This window comes from Trametes versicolor, assembly GCF_000271585.1.
Source record: "Trametes versicolor FP-101664 SS1 unplaced genomic scaffold TRAVEscaffold_2, whole genome shotgun sequence".
Lineage (NCBI taxonomy): Eukaryota > Fungi > Basidiomycota > Agaricomycetes > Polyporales > Polyporaceae > Trametes > Trametes versicolor.
Window position 1 is genome coordinate 1,504,214 of NW_007360322.1, and position 18,048 is coordinate 1,522,261.

Genomic DNA, 18,048 nt, shown 5'->3' on the forward strand with positions numbered 1-18,048 from the left:
GATGTTCCACAAATCCATTATCTCACCCCGCTATTCCTCGCCATAGTGATGTACAGGTACAAATATTACTATTACGCGCAGACGCGTTGGTACAGTCTATAAATTACTCCTCGCTGACGACGATCTTCGGGGGAGGCGGGCCCGCCCGGCTGCGCGGCTCGTCATCGTCGCTCTCGTCCCCAATATCGAACAGGTCCTCCCGCTCGTCCCACACGTCCGCGATGCGGACAGACTTCTGCGTGCGCGGCGTCCCGCTGGGCTTCGAGCCCGGTGTTCGTGGCGTGGAAGGCTCATAGTGCAACGGAAGCAGCTGCGTTCCGTCCACGTCGGACTCTTCTTCATCGTCGTCTGACATTCCGTCAGTGCCAAGGGGTTGATAGAGACGGGATATCTGATAACAAGAAGTCAGTTCGGCTAGAAAACGATGTACATTTATATTCATACTTCTCTGCGGTGCCTGTAGTATTTCTCGAGGTGGTAGGCAATGTAAAGGCCCAGTGTTGAGCCTAGCAGGTTGGCCTGGAGTTGAACGGAAGGTGAGTGGACATTAGGTGTGCGCGTCAGTGAAGGCACGAACTGCAATGTCCCCCGCTTGGAATTCCTTGTACTATAGATTTATTCAGCACGCGACGCCTGGTGTGAAGTCACATAGGACATACCGGTAGCATGGATTGCACAATTTCGCTAATGATCCCGCCGAAGAAGAAACACACAACCCCAGAGAAAATCAAGGGGGAGTTGCGCCAGAACCATATGCGCCTTGCATCCCTGGAGATCGCATGGAATTGAGGTGGTCGTCTTCGACATTCCAAGTGCGACTTACTCTTCGACATCGAATATGAAGTAGAACACCCCCGTAGCAATCGCCATGCAGAGGAAGTGGAGCAGCTTGTCGTTCAGCGGTAGCGCGTGGGTAAAGTTCGTGAAGCCAAGCAACGCCAAGCTGAGCAGGATGAAGCAGGTGAAGACTACAAACCACTGTGCGGCACCACATGCGTCAAATGGATGCACACCACATGAGAGGGACACTCGTACCGGCCTCAGGCGTACAGGCATGTCATATTTTGGTATGCGGAAGTTGTGCGAGCGCATGATAGACTTGTTTAGCCTGCGGACCGCTTTGCGAGAGCGGCGGGCTGTACGCGTCCATAGCGGATCTGGGGTAGCGTCCGAGTCCGGTAGCCTAGGCATTTGACGAAAAGCTCCAAGAAGACGAGCCCAGACAGGTAACGGATGTGCAGCGAGCTGTCCCAAGTGTGATGATTAGCTCAGAGGGGGGATCCAGAGACGAGGAGGGAGGAGGCGGTGGCCGCGGTGGCGAAGGGCTGCTGATCGGAGCCTTCGGGTTCGGAGACGAGGCTTACGAATGCTTATTGCGTCGATAAGTCTAAATGTGATTGGATTAACGCCGAGCTTATCGCGGCTTATCCGACGCTTAATTAGGCTTATAGCTGGACGACGCGCGCAGCTTGTGATTGTTTACTTGCGTTCCGTGCGGAGGCCCATGAAGGTTCCCTGCAGGGTACCCCTCGAGCATCTCACCTCTCCACTGCCATCTTGAATGATGTGCTCAGATGCGACAGATATCCAGGCCGCGCTGGCTGAGTTCTCAACTTGCGAGATCTCCGACGCGTTGATCAAGCTGGGCTCACCTCACGGCGGACACATCCCGGACATCCACATGCTCTCCCCCGCGGACTCAACGACCCGCCTCTGCGGGCCCGCGTACACGGTACAGATGGTACTGGGGTCAGACACCTCCGCGCCGAAGCTCTCTGCGCACTTCGTGGACACCGCCCCGGAGGGCTCCGTAGTAGTGATCAGCGCGCCACATCGTACAGTGACATTCCCTGTCTGTTCGCTGGAATGTCGCTTATGTTGAACTTGAATGACCGTCCGCGGCCTGTGCAGGTGTGAAGAACGCTGTGTGGGGTGGCTTGATGACCGCAGGCGCGCAGTCTCGCGGCGCGCGCGGGGTCGTCATCTCCGGCCGCTGCAGGGACCTTGCTGAGCACCGGGCAGTGGATTTCCCCGTGTTCGCGAGGGGCCATTCGACGCTCGGCCAGTCGCCCTTCACGCGCCCGTCGGCGGTGAATGTTGCTGTCACCATAGATTCTCCCGACGTCTCGCAGGAGGATTTTCCGGCGGTCGAGGTGAATCCCGGAGACTGGATGGTCGCCGACGAGGACGGCGTCGTCTGCATTCCCCAGGAGCTGGCGTTAAACGTGATCGGTTTGGCCAGGAAAGGGAGGGAAGTCGATGAGCGGTGCATGACTGATATAAAGGCGGGCAAGGGCGTCCAGGAGACATTCAAGAAGCACCGAGGAAAGTAAATATCATTTGTTACGCCATTGTATCAACCGTTCCTGCCGGAGAACATGACATGTGTATAGTAGAACGAACAAAACTACAAACTCGACATCACACCGTGACAAAGCCACTTTATGGGGTATATTCCGGCAGTGACTCTCTGTCTCTCTGCAGGTCCTGCATGACACGTCGCAAGTGTTCTATCTCTGCTTGCAGCCCAATCATCGCACTAGCAGGAACTCTACCACATACGCGCGCGTCGGGGTGTATACCAGCGGCCGGCTCCCTACTCGTGAAGCCGGGCTGGGGCGAGGGCTGGGAGGGTTCAGTCCCAGCAGAGCGTTTTCCCCATCTCCTGTCATTGGGAACCACCTCGGTCTCCAAAGATGGCGGGAGGATCAAGCTATCAGGTCCAATCACCTCTAAGGACTCCGACACGGACACGGCTGAACTGCTCGCCATGCTCGAGGGTCTCCTCGAGGACTGGGGGGTCGTGACGAAATGATGTAGCACCGAATGCCTTGACGAAGATGTGTTTGCCTGTACCCGGTGGAGGTTATGACGATGACAACGGCGGCGAACCAGCCACACGGTTAGAGCGCTGAATACGAGTGTTGCAAGACCTGCAGCAATGCTGCCAGCGATGACCGCTCCGGGCGTCTTACGTTTGACCCCGTCCGAGTTCGCAGCCCCGTTCACTGGCAAGATGGGAGGCGCGAGGATGGTGACGTTGGGAACACTTGGGAGATGGATGCTCAGCCCGCTGTGCATATACTCCCAGTAGCAACGCTCACTCACTTTAGAGCCAGCAGCGAGAACATTGCCCCGAAAGAAGGCCTGCGTTATTGCTGCATCAGTACGCTAGACAGTACACCGCATGAAAGCCAGTCTGTGACTACATGAGGAGCGTGAACAGAGCTCACCCTGCATTGGCGTTCGGACTTCCTTGTATAGCCCCAGTCACGATGTCGTACGTGTCCGGAAACGGACCCGTTGTCTGGTTGAAAGACGCTCGGGCCCATACACTGTTGACGAGACCGTCGCGCACGTCGTCGTCTAGCACGGTGCCAGCGGTGAAGAGGAGCCATGCTACACGAAATCATCAGTTCGTCTACGTTTTATACCGTGCGATTGCTCCCACATACCTACATTGGAAACGTTGCCCGCATCGCTATCCAGGGGTAGACCGAACTGAGGAGCTGCTGCAGTGTTAATGATGGTGTAGAAAGCACGCGCGAATGAGTCTCTTACACGAGCCGAGGAGGGTCTTATAATAGGCTGTTTGGCTTTGTAGTACCTATGCAGTTGTAAGATTTGAGAAGACGGAGTTAGGCGCATTGCGTACTGACCGTTTGCTCCACGACCCCAGTCTGAAGGAGTCGGTCCGCATAGAGATTGTACATAAGAGCCCATGATTGCTCATCGTCATAGGACCCGAGGAGACGGTCCCCACTCGAGGACATCGCGAGAGATACCCACGAAGCTGCAAGAGAAGCAGCATAGTTCTAATAGGCAAAACGGTGAGTAGACGTAGAGGCTGGCCAAGCAATGTCTCACATTGTAGAGTTGTGCATCGTACTTTTGGCCCAGTGCTTGGCTTATCTCCGCCATTGCCTTAACGCCGATTATTCCTTTGAGGGCAAGGTTCGTCATGTTGGCAGGATTTTGTATTTCCGTGTCCGCGGAAGACCTAAGAGCATACAGAGTTCGCTTCGAAGTCGTAAGTGAACGCATTGTAGGACATACTGGTCAGATAAGTTTAAGGTGTGGTTCACGAGGTAGTTCGTCCAACGCTTCGCAAGATCATACTACAGTATATAAGCATGAAGCTGAGATGTGAGAGAATGAAACGCTCACATGTCTGTGTATCAGCCATCAGCAAAAGCGCAGGCCACATGCATGGCGACGCATAGTGCCACGAGGTATGCAGAGGGCCGTAGGCGCCTAGCCGCACCAGACGAGCGGCAGGCAGGCGCCTGCAGAACGCTGTGGAGCGAAGTCCCGGACACAAGGACCCAGTCGCGATTCGCGTCGCGCCGCGAAGTCGCTACAGAGGCATATCGTACATCGCCGAGTGCGGCGAGCCTATTGCGGAGCCATACGTAGCGTCAGTGGGTCATGTAAAGCTCCCTAGTCCACAGTCTATAGCTAGCACAACCCCAACTTCACCCGCTACCATAAACCTCACATTGACTGTGTACAGGCCATCCGCACCGGGCGCAGACATTCTCGCGAGCTCACAGCAGGTGCACGAGATGCACGGACTTCAGCGCGAGATCACCAAAGCGCTGTTTTATACGGCGCGGAGTCATTCGTGGCATAAGTACACATTATCAAGGTACACAAGTCAGACTGCTCCATCTCTTCCCACAGAAGCCCGAGGTTGTCGCCGTCATAGCCATCGGCGTCTCGAGCACGAACTCACCCTAATCGCCCTTTTCCTGGGAGTTCATCATCCCACCGGTGCACGAGTTCTTCTTCGTCGACATTCACCGCAGAGATCTCACCGCTCTGCTTATCTCCGCCGTTGATGTGTGCACTGTCGGGTGCGTCGTAGTTGGCCGCATCCAAGGCTGGCAGTAGAGGGCATGAGTTCCAGTTTTGCCAGGAGTCGCCACGAGATACAGAGAAGGGGGCAAGCAGAGTGGGAGCAAGAGGCGAAGGAATAAGCGCCCACTGAATCGGGCGGAGGCGTCGCGTCACGTCGGCGATCGCGCCCCAAGTCCAATGACGTATGCGCGATCCTTGACGCGTCCTGAACTTGCGTCGCCTTCTTTCCACCATGAGCGCGTTCCTTTAAAGTCTGGGCGCACACGTATCTCCCCCCGTTCGTCTCTTCCCCCTCTACCACCACCATCCTGCGCCGCGGCAGGAGGACGTCGATTCGACGTCAACGCTAGCAAGAATGTGAGTGCCGATCACGATGCATACATGCACTTGAACGGCCACACTGGCGCTGACGCAGGTGAGTCGCATACTCAGGCCACTCAGATCTCTCTCTCTCTCTCGCTCGCTGTCGGATTTCCTGGGGCCGAATGATCTCTCGTGGAATCTCGGTGCTTAGTCTTACTCAGGCAGACTTACCGGTCTCACTAGCTCTGTTCTCTCTGGCACTTTCTCGCCGGTACCATTCTCTCTGGCACCGTTCTCCCTGTCGGTCTGCTCTGCTATGGTGCTGCTCTGGCCTCTAGTATCTGATATACTTCTGCGACTGCAACCTTTGGGGGACTCTTCGGCTTTCTTCTCGTCTCGGGTCCGGATTCTGGATGGTTGTGTATGTGATGTATTTCCACGTGTAGATATAGCCCCACGCAATCACTGTGCGCGATGCTCAATAAATTTCAATGTTTTCTCGCACAATTGTCTTGCTTTTTGAGTGCCCATACGATGATTTTGGGCGATATGTTTTTGGCTATGGGACTGTCCCTCTGCATGGCGCCGTAGAGCCCTGCATAATGGCGACCGAGGGTCTGCGGAGCTCTGCAGAGCCACGCCCTGTGTCTGACAGCGTACCGCGAAAGTCTTACAGCGTGCCGCCCAGTTCCAGTAGGGTCCGTGGCCTGCATGCAGAAGATAGTAGGTCGACACTTGTTCCACAGGGCACTACGCTTACTGCAGAGCGCTGTGGTGCCGTACATTACAGTCACGCACTTTGCTGATGGCGTTCCGTCCAGTGTGTTCAGTTGGCGAGGGTGCAACCAGACACGTCTATGAGACGAAGGCCTGGTTGCAACCGCTTCCCGCAAAGCCAAACAATAATTAAATGCCCAGAGGCAGCATTGAACCAGTGATCTCCCGACAACAGGAGACACACTAGTCCACTACGCCATTAGGCCTTACAACTCTGCCTTTGGCTTTGGCCTGTGTGCTACATTAAGGTTCGGCTTAGGGTTAGGGATTAGGGTTAGGCAGCCCAATATAGGGACCTTCCCCCTCCCCTGAGAGGAGCCGGTCTGTAGAAATAGCGAGAACGAAGCTTTAGAGTGCCTGCCTGAAGGCTCCCGGTTCGGGGGACCCCCCGAGCGCAGCGAGGGAGGGGAGGGAGCCTGAATGGCAGGTCTTCTTCTCGCCGAAAAAGACCCAATCTATCGCAATGATTCTGTTGGCCATATAAGCCTCTATGGTGCAGTGGTTTACGCTGCCGCCCTGTAGTCCTCTATGGTTGGAAGTGCGGTTCAATTCCCGGTAGGGGCATTGTTTGTCAGACACATTAGAGATATGTATTTTGTAAATAGTGCCAGTTGATCGGTTGCAACCAGGCCTTCGTCTCATATACGTGTCTGGTTGCACCCTCGCCAACTGAAGTCCCTCCTTCCGTCGCCGGAGAAGCGCGCATGGGCGTAGATCATGATGAGCATGTTACCAGTCTCTGAACCCTAATGAATGATACATCCACATAGAAGATTCAGGAGAACATACGTTCAACACCTTTGTTGTGACCGCCGCGAGTACCCGTAGCGTTGGGGTATGCTAGACCTGGAACCACGAGTGTTAGTTAGTCAGTACCACTGCGAAGCGAGCATTTATGATGCTAACCTATGTCTTGCGCCGCGTACAATTCCTCCATGGAAGCATCCTGCGCGTCCAAGAGAGGGGACAGGAGGGGTCCTATGAGAGAAGCGTTGAGATAAAGCAACATAGGCAGGGCAGCGTATATCTTTTCTACAGGGTTGACCCGCCTGCCCACTGTATCAGTGCGACTTGTAGCAGAGCGTGAGGCGCAGGAGCGTACCCTGTCAGCGTAGAACTACCAACATCCTTCATAAAGATACGGACATCGGAGGAGTTAGGTTTTCCGTCGGTTCCTGTTGAGACGGTGATGTCCAAAGACCCCAATGTTTGTCGCGCAGCGAGAGACACTAGGTCTGCATACCGCGGCGAGATTTTCAATGCATCTCCGGCAATGGCATTGTCTAGCGCGATTGCTTTCCGTTGTATATCCGGGAAGCTCGAGATGAAGTCTTCGATCTGCGTCGTTTTGTGAGGTAGGCGTTTCGTATGGAAAACACTGTCAAACCTACCGCTTGACTCATGTTGACCTCGGGATAGCGAGTAGTGTAGTACGGCATGAGGTCTTGTATCGTCCCGTCAGGAGCCGTGTATGCTATAGAGGGATTTCGAACATAACCGACAGCCCAAGTCACAGGGATCGATATGCTTTGAATCTGGCCCAAGTCTACGGCGATTGCAAACACGGCCACATCACTGAACAAAGCATTGTGCCTGTCAGACACAGGGGCAATGGTGGGATGGCGAGAACGATCAACGTACTCCCTAATTTCCCGGAACACCATGCTAAGGGAGTCATTCAGGGCGCCCGTGTCGTGAAAGAGGCCGTGACAAGCACCGTCACCGTGTCCGAGTTGCCAGGTGAGGCCCGGTCTCTAGAAGTAATTGTCTAATCAGGCAAGGGTCGCCTCCTGGATTGCTGGACGCACGAAAGCCATGGCAATATACGCTTCGCCGTCTTGCGCCTGCTGGTTGATCTCGACATACTTTTGTGGTGATTGGAGCTGAACGTTATGGATCACGGTGTTTAACTTGCCACCGGTTGAGTATTCCATCCACTGGATAGTGCTGTCATAGTCGCGTGATAGCCATCCTATGTGCGTGCAGCCTGAGTATCACCGACGAACGCTATGCTATCTTTCCACAGGAACGTACCTCCGGCGATCTCGGAATATACCTGCACATCATGAGGATCACCGTCCGTGGAGATGGCTTCGACGGACACAAAAAAAAAGGGAAAGATTGAAGAGTCCAATCGGACAGCTGCTGATATAATTAACTCTAACTATGATATACCGGTAGCTGATGTCTCATACCTCGATTGGTGATAAATAGATTATGGTGACGTTCATGGGGCCTGCTTGCATGATGAAGATTGTGCGTGTTGAAGTGATTTGGACACTCGTGATGTTTGCGCTGGACGCTCCTACCGAGGGATGGTCTACACCGGTCCAGATGTATGTCTGACCATCTACCCTTATACTCCCTTGCAAATCTATAACGTTCTGTGAATTATCAGGCTTAGCAGGCGCATCGTTCTGCAATGCTGAACGCACCTGTCGACCCCAGAATAAGGGCCAAGAATTGGACAGCGACGGAGAATTATTGGAGTCGTTGTACCATATGCTCATGTAGGGTGATCGAATGGCGAGTGGAATGCTAGCGGGAAAGAAAGTTTGAGGAGGAGGTTGACACCACACAACTGTCGCAAAGACGACGGCAAGTGCGAGAAGCTTTAGGTGAAAGAAGGGCATGATAAAGTAGTCGCAGAGATTGGCGTAGGCAGAGGAATGCCGGGCTATGGCGGTGTGACAGGCCTTGTACATAAGAACCTGCCGACTGTTTGGAACGTTCCGCGCCGTTATTTGTGATTCTGACAATGTGAAGCTCTCAACTAATGCCCATGCGCGGCATATCGCAGATGTGACACAGCCTGAGACGCACCTGTGTAGCGTTGACAGGAAGTGCTGCCAGAAATGGCATCTCGATCTTCATAGTCGTTCAGTTTCATGATGTTGCAATGTAGCCTCGCTATAGAAAGGACCGAGGAGAAGATGCTACAGTGTCTGCCGACCGTAAGAGCAACAACCGTGTCGGAGCAGGCGTAGGCCGCCGTCCATGGATACGTTCAGAGGCATGAAATGATGGCAAGTGGCGCGGACTGCACGTGGCACCATCACCCAAGCCGAGACGTCCGAGTCGAGAAGCACCAAGCAACTTGAAAGTCACCAAACTCATATGCCGACCTTGCTACGGCCCTATTGCACCAATTTGCACCAATTCTTCCTTGCGGAAAACGTGGCGTACACATGAAGTTGTAAGATAGACGATTGCGCAGGCGGCTCATAGTAAGTACTTCATGAAATAAGCTATGCACCCAGCCCAACGATTTCGTGGCTGTCCCTCACCTGCTGTACTGGGGTGGCAACTCTGTCTCTCTCTGCATGTCCAGCATAACCCACCGCAATTGCTCCATCTCTGCTCGCAGCCCAAAAATCGCATTCGGCAGCATCATGCCATTCCTCCGTGGGCCCGCCGGTGTTGGAGGTGGCCCAGGAGGAACCACGTTTGTGGAACCGGATCGAGGCAGGCGACGCAACGATGTAGCTCTGACAGGATGCTTGCGTTCTCTTCTGTTCTGCGCAACAGCAACACTCGCGGCGGATGATGGAACCAACGAGCTGTCGGAGCTGATGACCTCCAAGGACTCTGAGACGGAGACGTGTGAGGAGCTGCTCGTCGTGCTTGAAGGCCGCCTTTCGGGATGAGGGGTCCTGGCGATGAAGTATGGCGCCAAGTGCCCTGGGGGAGGCGTTTCTGCCTTCTGGCGCGCCAGGACAAGGTTATGGCGATGGCGCTGGCGTTGGATAAACCACACGCCTAGGCCGACGATTACCAGGGATGTGACACCTGCGGCAACGGCAATGGACACCTTGCGTCCGCCATTCCCTGAGTGCGCGCGCTCGTTCAAGATAGAAGGTGCGGCAATGGTCACGTTGGGAACACTGCAGAGGATGCTGAGTTCGCTGCTTACATCCTCCTAGGCAATCAGACACTCACTTCAGGGCCAGCAACGAGCACATTGCCCCGAAAGAGGATCTGCGTTGTTATCGCATCAGCAAGCCAGACCCGTGCACTGCACGAAGCAAGACTGCGCGGGAAATGAGAAGCGAACTCACCCTGCATTGGCGTTCGGGCCTCCCTGTATAGCCCCCGTTGCGGAGTCGTAGGCGTCCGGGAATGGTCCCGTTGTCTGATTGAAAGACGCTCGGGTCCACACGCCGTTGATGAGCCCGTCGCGCACGTCATCGTCTAGTACTGTGCCAGCGGTGAAGAGGAGCCATGCTGGTCGGGAGCTTTCAGCTCGGGGCCGCGCCGCATTGCCAAGCTTCTGAGTACGTACCAGCGTTGGATATTCCACTCGCATTACTGGCGATCGGTAGGCCGAACTTGGGGGCTGCTGCGACGTAAGAGAATGTGTGGTGTGCAGCACGCGAGCCCCTTACTTACATGAATTAAGGAGAGTCTTGTAGAACACCGTCTGGCTTTGTAATATCTGTGCACTTGTGAGAGACGTTACGAGTTGTAGACAGATGTTGCATGCTTGCCGTTTGGTTCACGATGCCGGTATCGAGAAGCCGATCCGCGTAAATGTTATACATGAGGGCCCATGTCTGCTCATTGCCATAGACCCCGAGGAGATGCGTCCCAACTGAGGACAATGCGAGCGACTCCCAAGAGGCCGCGAGTGCAGTAGCGTGACCCTATCGATTGGATTGTGAGCGACCGCTGAAGATGAATATTTTGGTGCTCACATCGTATAGTTTGGCGTCGTCCTGCTGACCCAGTGCCCGGCTAATTTCTGACATTGCCTTGACGCCAATTAGGCCTTTGAGGGTGAGGTTCGTCATATTGGCACTGTTTTGTATCTCCGTGTCCGCGGATAACCTGCGAGCAGTCAAATCTCAGTTCAGGCCGGGAGACAAGGAATGGATAGACGTACTGGTCAGACGGTCTCAAGGAGTTGTTCACGAGGTAGTTCGTCCAACGCTTCGCGAGATCGTACTGCAGGATACCATGAGTATACCTAGTAGACGCAGAGAACAACGCGCTCACGTGTTTGTGAATTAGCGTGCTGTCGCCAGAGAACCGCGCGTGGGCGTAGAGCATGATGAGCATGTTTCCCGTTTCTGCAGCATAGTGAGCAATGTGCGTAGATGGAAAGGCCACGAAGACGTACATTCGACACCTTGATTGTGAGCTCCACGGGTACCAGTCGCTTTGGGATACGCCAGGTCTTCAAAGACAAATTTCAGTTGCGGGGTTGGAGAGACCGATGATGATTCTAACCTATGTCCTGCGCTGTGTACGGCTCTCCCGCTGAGCCGTCTTGAGCATCTAGGAGAGGGGAAAGCAAGGGTCCTACGAGAGACGCATTGAGGTATAGGAGCATAGGCAGCGCGGCATATATCTTCTCTACAGGATTGACGCGTCTGGGCATTTTGTCAGCGCAGCATTGAGCCTAGGTGAGCTGAAAGCGCGTACCCTGTCGATGTAGAGCTCGCAATATCCTTCATGAAGATGCGCATGTCGGAGGCATTCGGTTTTCCGTCGGTCCTGGTCGATACGGTAATATCCAAGGAGCCAAACGTTTGACGAGCTGCAAGGGATACCAGGTCCGCGTACTGCCCCGAGATCCTTGACGCATCCCTTAAGATTGCGTTGTCCAGCGCGATCGCTTTCTGTTGTATGTCTGGAAAGGCGGAGGCAAAGTCGTCGATCTGCGTCGCTCTATCAGGCCGGGGCTACCGGTACACAACTCTACAGCACCTACCGCTACACTAATGTTAACCCCGGGATAGCGCGTAGTATAGTACGGCATGAGGTCTTGCGTCGTTCCGACCGGGGCGGTATACCCTATGGATGGATTCCGAACGTAGCCGACAGCCCAAGTCACAGGGGTCGATATACTTTGGATTTTACCCAGGTCTACGGCGATTGCGAAAACAGGCACATCCCTAGATGATTCCGCTCAGATGTGATGTAAAAACGATGAAAAAGGACGTACAGGTCTATTTTCCGGAACGCCAGGCTGCGGGAACCGTTCAGAGCGCCCGTGTCATGGAACAGACCGCGACATGTAATGTCGCGCGCGATCTGCCAGGTGAGGCCAGGTCTCTAGGGGTGGCCTTCAGATGAGACCAGGTTGCATAGATGCTGGCGGTTTTGACTTACAGAGGTCATGGCAAAATATGCCTGGCCATCTTGCACCTGCTGGTTGATCTCCACGTACTTCTGCGGCGACTGAAGCTGAACATTGTGGATCACCGTGTTGGCAGTGGCATACTCGATCCATTGGATGGTGCTGTCCTGGTCGCCCGACAACCATCCTATGCGCAGTGTTAGTAGAGACGAGGAGCTCTTTCTACGAGAGCGTACCTCCAGAGATCTCAGAGTACACTTGCACTTCATGAGCATGGCCGTCCATCGAGGTAGTCTCGACCAACACGTAAGAAAATGGGAAAGACTGCACTACCCAGTCAGACGGCTGGTGAAATGATTAGATGCAGTAGGCGGGGGTAGAAATATCCCACACCTCGATGGGTGATAGATAGGTTACAGTGACGTTCATGGGGCCTGCCTGAACGACGAATATCGTGCGCGTCGGAGTGATTCGGACGGTTGTGATGTTTGCGCTGAGCGCTCCCACCGAAGGACGGTCCACGCCTGTCCAAATGTATGTCTGGCCGTCCACTCTTATACTACCTTAGAGGTCTATAACGCCCTGTGAGGTTTAAGACGGAGAAACTCCCTTGTTGCGTACTGCCAATCATACCTGTCGTCCCCAAAATAATGGCCACGAATTGGATAGCGATGGAGAACCGCTGGCACTATCGTGCCATATGCTCATATACGGTGAGCGAATGGTGAGAGGAATGCTAGCCGGGAAGAAGGCTTGCGCCAGAAGTTGTGCCAAAACGATCGTCGCAAAGGCGACGAGAAGAATGAGAAACATCAGCAAAACTGCGCGAGCCCTGCATCCCAGTGAGAATCGACAATATTAAGATCTATTGCGAGCTATTGCCATCAATTACACGTTATTTGCATGTATTTCAATATATTCACCGCCCGTTTCGGGAGCCTTTTCCATTCGTTTCACTTCACATCTGTCTCTGCAGACTGCTTTCATGTCAATTCGACCCCTTCTATGTCAACTTTTTCACCGGCCATTTTGTCGACTCCCGCAATAAAAATCCGCGCCTGGCACATTTCTGCCATGATGTCATCGGACTTCGCGAAATTCGCTGTGATTGCTTTCGAAAACGCTCTCCCCGCGCCGCGCACATCCCGGGCCTCGTGCACTCTTTGCTTCCTCCGCTGATGTCCTCTGCGCTGGCAGTCTCTTCTCGTCCTCTTCCCGCTCTCCCTGGCTTGTGACCTTTCCCCTCCCTCGCAAACTGACCTACTGATCTACTGACGTACTGACGTACTGACGTACTGACGTACTGACCTACTGACTTACTGACCGCTAACCTACTAATCCACTGACCACATACTAATCTACTAACTATACCACTTAGAATTCCATATTAGGCCCGGTCTCGCGGCAAGATCAACCGCGCGTACACGCAGTCGCGCCGACCCGGCGTCAGTCTACGGTGGGGGCCCCACGCGGCGCAATGCGCACAGCAGAAGGTGCGTGGCTACTTCGGCGGGCGAGCGGGCGGGCGGGTGAGCGGGCGGGCGAGCGTGCGGGCGAGCGGGCGGGCGGGAGGCGCACGCGCTGGGGGGCGGGTTCGCTGGGCTGGGGGGCGGACGGGCGGGTTCGAGAAACGGAGGAGATCGGGAGGGGGCGGGCGGGATGTTTCGGGAAGCAGCTTGTCGCTCGGGGCTTTGTATATTGTAGTCTATTAAATACTATTTGATTTGCGCGCAATCGTCTGGAATAGAGCGCAATAGCTGCTCATAGAGTGCAATAGAAAGCCATCTATTGTTTCGGCACTTTTTCTATTGCGAGAGATTACAATCTATTAAATTTGGCGGGGCGGAAAACAATAGCTCGCAATAGATTTTAATATTGTCGATTCTCACTGGGCCTGCATAGGCATGCAGGCGCCGGCAGGGTCTGCATACCATATCCCTCATGTTGGCCGGTTGCAAGGGTTTGCATACCATCTTTGCCGCCTGCTGATAGCCTTCAGAAGTGAAAAGAGGTTGCCAGATATGTATACTCTAGCCACCCATGATAGCTATATGCAGGCGACTACAGAAGCAATAGAAATCAGTGTTTAAGTCCTAGCAAACTAGCCCGCCACAAAGCGAGGTGGCCCTCGGGACGATGTGCATAGCTCGCAAAATGTACTACTACAACGGCGCGAACCCTTCGCCATCATACTCGTCGCCCCAGAAGCCCTCAACGTCCGCCATGAGCCGGTGTTCCAGCTCACCCCTCTCGTCCTCCTCGTCACTATTCTCCGCCTCGACAACGTCCGCCGCGCCATTGTCTTCGTCGTCGTCGTCCTCATCGTCACTCGGGAGCTCGTCGCCGCTCGCATCCGCTTCAGCATCCTCGTCTTCCTTGTCGTCTTCCCCGAGAGGCCCCCGAGCCCGGCCATTCATCTCAGGGACCAGCCGGAGAAGTTCTTCCTCGGTAGACACTTCTGCGGGAACGGGATCGTCGATTGTCTTGACAGAGTCTAGCTGCTCTTCATCGGCGCCCATAGCGAGCTCCTCTTGAGTAGGGGCATCCTCGTCGTCTGAATCATCATCGCTGATGGTGACCTGGTTGTGACAGTGAAGGGCGGCGTGGCCGATGCCGCCGCCGTGGTAGCGTACGAACATGTCCCGGTCTGCAAAGCTACAAAGTGATCGAAGTTAGCATATCATACAGGACAAGCACTGGTCAGAGCACGTACATGTTGGCATAGTAATACCGGAAGTCACTATCCACATCGGCCGCTTGAAGATCGGAGTACTCCGGGCCTACACGAGCGGCCGCGGACGGCCCAAGAAGGTCCTTGGTGCGCTTGCATGCGAACACCGGGATGAGGTGTGCACCGCGGAGGACATCTTGCGGATTGACGAAGCCGAATGCGGGATCGCTGCCGTCCGTGTCCTTGGTGAATTCGACGCGAGGATAGCGCTTGGCCTTGAAGCCTCCCGGTGCCAGAGCGTCCAATGAGAGCCAGCGTACCCAGAGAACGTCCACGCGAATGAGAGGCCCCCCAGCAGACGTCAGGGGATGGACGTTGATGTGGAAGATGTCGATGACACGTGCGTAGAGGAAGGGATGGTCGTCCAACTCGGAGGTGGCATTAGAGCCGTCCGTGCTCGATTCGGCGTCGGAAGAGTCGCTTGGGGGGGAGAGGAGCATGATGTGTGGATGAGTCCGCGGGTTCACCGAGTCCTGTGCTCGCCGGACGTCGTACGTCGTGTAGTTCACCCGGAACACGCGGTGATGATACAGACGGTTGCCGGCAATGTACACAGATGGCGGTGTGTGGTCGGGGTCATCCGCGTGATCGTCCAGACGCGAGAGGAGATGGGCTTGAAGGCGAGGAACGAAATCCTGAGATAGAGCGCGTTAGAGCGAGCGCAACGAGTACGACTCAGGCCACGTACCTTGAACGCCGGATCGTCCGCGTGCTCCGTGGCCCAGGCCGTAATCTCATGGCCGTCGCACTGAGACTTGGCAATATGGTACCGGTCCCACGGACTGGCGTACGCCATGTCGTCAGTGTCCGCACCAGGTGCACCGCCCTTGTCAACAACAGGCTCCTTCTGGACGGCGCTGTCTCCCTGCTCTGCAGCCGCGGCCAACGCCTTCTCCTGCGCCCGATGGGCATCGACGCGCACCTTGATTATGCGGAGCTTCTCAGCGCGCCGGGTGTGCTGCGCGATTTGATATTCGTACTTGTGCTTGTTGGTGCGCGCGTAGAAGTGTTTGACGTGTCGATGTTCGAGCTCTCCCTGTCCGACAGGCGTCAGTAATGTATCAAAACCAAGTACATTTGTTTGGTACTCACCGTCTGCGAGGACCAGATGTCGGAGGTTGCATGTGCGCGGATGGTCGCAGGATAGTCGCGGAGCGCGTGGAATTTGTACGTGTTCATGTTGAACACGCGTCGCCGCCGCACGTCAACCTGCTTGCCGACCGTAACCTTTCCCGTCTTCTTGGACAATGCCGCCTTCCGTCGTCCCCGCGCGGCGGCCTCCTTCGGTAGGTCGATGGTAACGTACTTGGCGCAGGTCACTCTGGCAAATCGGCGGGTGTCCTTGCCGACCTCAATCGCGCGTGTGTCGAGGTCAGCAACCTGGGGGTCAGTTATGGCTCGTAGCTTTGCCAAGCAGTGCCAGAAATTCAAGTCAAATATCAGGTCAAGCACGATAGTGTTGTCCTCGTGCTCGAGAAGTGCCTCCACAGCTGGTATTGAAGTCTGCAACACAGTGATAAGCAGGGGCGTGTGTATCCTCATCATCTGCACTCACACGCAGGCTGTTCTCAAAATCGCGTCCAGCCAACTTGCGCTGATCTGCGATGTTGTCAGAGAAGCGACGGATGCGGCCGAATGTCGGAATTTGGCGAAATCTAGAGTAAGATAATGTCAGTGCGAGTAGTCAGGTGTTCACGGTACTAGAACTCGCCGCCGGTTGAGTTCCTGGATTGCGTCGCCTCCGGCGGCGTACAAAATCCGAAGGATATGCGTGAATATTGATTTCCAAACACCGAGCTCGATTTCATGCAGGAGATCGGGCACGTAAAGCGAGCAGAAGTTGAAGCCGTATTGGCGGAAGCGGACCGAGAAGGCATTCTGTTACCAGAATGGTCAGCAGGAACCAAAGGAGTGCATGTGGGGACGTACACGAGTGGGAGTCAGTGAGAGCGGGTCCAGGACGCGCTTCATATACACGCTCTTGAGAGAGACACCCTCCTCGAACATCCATCGCCGTGTCAGTGTGATGCGGTACTGTAGGTCATCGTTGTCGACGCGGAGGTGGTTACGCCGGTACAGGTCGTTCCGGGTGCCCATCTCGAGAATCTTGTCCTTGTTGATCTTGCACTGTGGACACGGACACTTTGCGAAGTACTTCAAGCATGCCTGAAGTATCCTTAAGGCATAGATTAGCATGGTGAATGTAGTTGAGAGCGAAAACATGCAGACTTACTTCTCCGGGTAGTCAGCCGAGTGGATATTGAAACAAGGGAACAAGCGGCGTAGAATCGCGTCGCCACAAAGAACGAGCAGTCCATGCACATAGCAGTACATGAACGCATCGTCGAGTAGCAGGAGCCAGACCTCTTGCATGAGCTCGCGCTTGAGAAAGGTGAGTATCTCCCCCGTCGCTGGAACACCGTAAATTTCTATATATATGTCTTGAATAATTTTCGGGAGCTGTCCGGTGCAGGTTAATATATGGCACACTCTCACAGGGCAACGGTGGAAGGGACTCACCGACGGTATGTATGCGATGTGGTGCGCAGCAAAGGCGGTTGGCTTCCCTCGGGTGTACTTGCTCTGCGAGCAGAAGTACTCGTAGAGCGGCCAGAGCGATGCGGTTCCGAAGTTTGCGAGATGTGTTTCGTCGGACCAGAAGGAGATGGCGGCGATGACGTACTCGAGGTCAGCCGGGTCTCCCGCTTCGCGTGGTCGCGCACGCATTGCTGCGTCATCCTCAAGCATAGCGTCGGAGTCGAAGGTTTCTCTGCGTACGCGCACACCTTCCGGCCGGGTTGCGCTGCGGCCGGAGGTACTCGACGAGGCACTGGATGAGGAGGAGCTGCCAGATGATGAAGACGACGAGGATTGCAGCGCTGCAAGAGGGAAAGGCGATTGACTACGGGAATGTAAGAACCCGACGGTTCTTACTTACTACCGGCACTCCCTAGTGCCTGGACGGGAACGTCCACTTCAGTAGGAGAAGGTGTTCTCCGGGAATCGCGGAGAACTAGCGCATCTAGGCGCCCGTAGATTAGATACCGCCATTCATGTATCGTACGTAAGCGTACGGCGCCCGAAGGTTCGGGCCTCGGGCGCCTGGTGGGGGCAGAGTTCTACCACCCCCCACCATCCAGCGAGTACGCCGAGCAAACAAGCCCGGTCCAGAGTACTTGCGGGATTCGGGGAGTCGTGGGACTCGCGTACACTTACACTTTTTTACTCTAGCCGCGACGAACGAACTTTCGTTCACAGCATCAAGTTGCTCGACGTCACCACGTCATCAGAACAT

At 54.9% G+C, this 18,048-nt stretch overlaps 7 protein-coding genes across 7 annotated transcripts in view; 1 reads left to right on the plus strand and 6 right to left on the minus strand.

The window, feature by feature from the left end:
- Positions 1-14: 14 nt before the first annotated feature.
- TRAVEDRAFT_160858 (uncharacterized protein) lies at positions 15-1,315 on the minus strand. The gene is made up of 6 exons (XM_008036091.1): positions 1,036-1,315; positions 824-978; positions 660-768; positions 578-607; positions 445-519; positions 15-391 (listed from the first exon to the last, which is right to left on the minus strand). The coding sequence occupies exons 1-6, from the start codon at positions 1,189-1,191 to the stop codon at positions 104-106; spliced, it is 813 nt and encodes a 270-aa protein (XP_008034282.1). The 5' UTR covers positions 1,192-1,315; the 3' UTR covers positions 15-103.
- A 179-nt stretch (positions 1,316-1,494) lies between these two features.
- Positions 1,495-2,435, plus strand: TRAVEDRAFT_141416 (RraA-like protein). The gene is made up of 2 exons (XM_008036092.1): positions 1,495-1,835; positions 1,912-2,435. The coding sequence occupies exons 1-2, from the start codon at positions 1,562-1,564 to the stop codon at positions 2,331-2,333; spliced, it is 696 nt and encodes a 231-aa protein (XP_008034283.1). The 5' UTR covers positions 1,495-1,561; the 3' UTR covers positions 2,334-2,435.
- A 794-nt stretch (positions 2,436-3,229) lies between these two features.
- On the minus strand, positions 3,230-3,963 carry TRAVEDRAFT_114260 (uncharacterized protein; the record flags this gene model as incomplete). The annotated part of the gene is made up of 4 exons (XM_008036093.1): positions 3,230-3,399; positions 3,456-3,554; positions 3,656-3,815; positions 3,868-3,963. 4 exons carry the CDS (start codon positions 3,961-3,963, stop codon positions 3,230-3,232), a joined length of 525 nt encoding a protein of 174 aa, XP_008034284.1.
- A 2,615-nt stretch (positions 3,964-6,578) lies between these two features.
- TRAVEDRAFT_112684 (uncharacterized protein) lies at positions 6,579-12,835 on the minus strand (the record flags this gene model as incomplete). The annotated part of the gene is given in 11 exon segments (XM_008036094.1): positions 6,579-6,679; positions 6,730-6,786; positions 6,847-6,996; positions 7,059-7,278; positions 11,660-11,837; positions 11,888-11,997; positions 12,055-12,209; positions 12,259-12,367; positions 12,416-12,575; positions 12,602-12,642; positions 12,656-12,835. The coding sequence occupies 11 exon segments, from the start codon at positions 12,833-12,835 to the stop codon at positions 6,579-6,581; spliced, it is 1,461 nt and encodes a 486-aa protein (XP_008034285.1).
- Positions 12,836-14,722: 1,887 nt separating this feature from the next.
- Positions 14,723-15,789, minus strand: TRAVEDRAFT_113513 (uncharacterized protein; the record flags this gene model as incomplete). Its single annotated transcript, XM_008036095.1, has 3 exons — positions 14,723-15,388; positions 15,442-15,645; positions 15,676-15,789. Coding segments are annotated over 3 exons (984 nt in total), but the record flags the coding sequence as incomplete, so codon positions are not given.
- A 14-nt stretch (positions 15,790-15,803) lies between these two features.
- Positions 15,804-16,410, minus strand: TRAVEDRAFT_114864 (uncharacterized protein; the record flags this gene model as incomplete). The annotated part of the gene is made up of 2 exons (XM_008036096.1): positions 15,804-16,256; positions 16,309-16,410. Coding segments are annotated over 2 exons (555 nt in total), but the record flags the coding sequence as incomplete, so codon positions are not given.
- Positions 16,411-16,445: 35 nt separating this feature from the next.
- TRAVEDRAFT_114485 (uncharacterized protein) overlaps positions 16,446-18,048 on the minus strand; it is a gene marked incomplete at both ends in the record, with an annotated part of 13,637 nt that continues 12,034 nt past the window's right edge. Inside the window, 4 exons of the mRNA XM_008036097.1 lie at positions 16,446-16,631; positions 16,683-16,929; positions 16,987-17,213; positions 17,274-17,539. Of these exons, the coding sequence (XP_008034288.1) occupies positions 16,446-16,631; positions 16,683-16,929; positions 16,987-17,213; positions 17,274-17,539 (926 nt within the window). The remainder of the gene's footprint in view (positions 16,632-16,682; positions 16,930-16,986; positions 17,214-17,273; positions 17,540-18,048) is intronic.

Bases quoted from the DNA above. Each gene is read 5' to 3' on its own strand.
- TRAVEDRAFT_160858 (XM_008036091.1), bottom strand. From the start codon at position 1,191: ATGCCTAGGCTACCGGACTCGGACGCTACCCCAGATCCGCTATGGACG. The intron at 769-823 runs GTAAGTCGCACT...TGCGATCTCCAG, and splicing joins TTCATATTCGATGTCGAAGA to GGATGCAAGGCGCATATGGT. The intron at 608-659 runs GTATGTCCTATG...ATAAATCTATAG, and splicing joins TTGTGCAATCCATGCTACCG to TACAAGGAATTCCAAGCGGG.
- TRAVEDRAFT_141416 (XM_008036092.1), top strand. From the start codon at position 1,562: ATGATGTGCTCAGATGCGACAGATATCCAGGCCGCGCTGGCTGAGTTC. The intron at 1,836-1,911 runs GTACAGTGACAT...CGGCCTGTGCAG, and splicing joins AGTGATCAGCGCGCCACATC to GTGTGAAGAACGCTGTGTGG.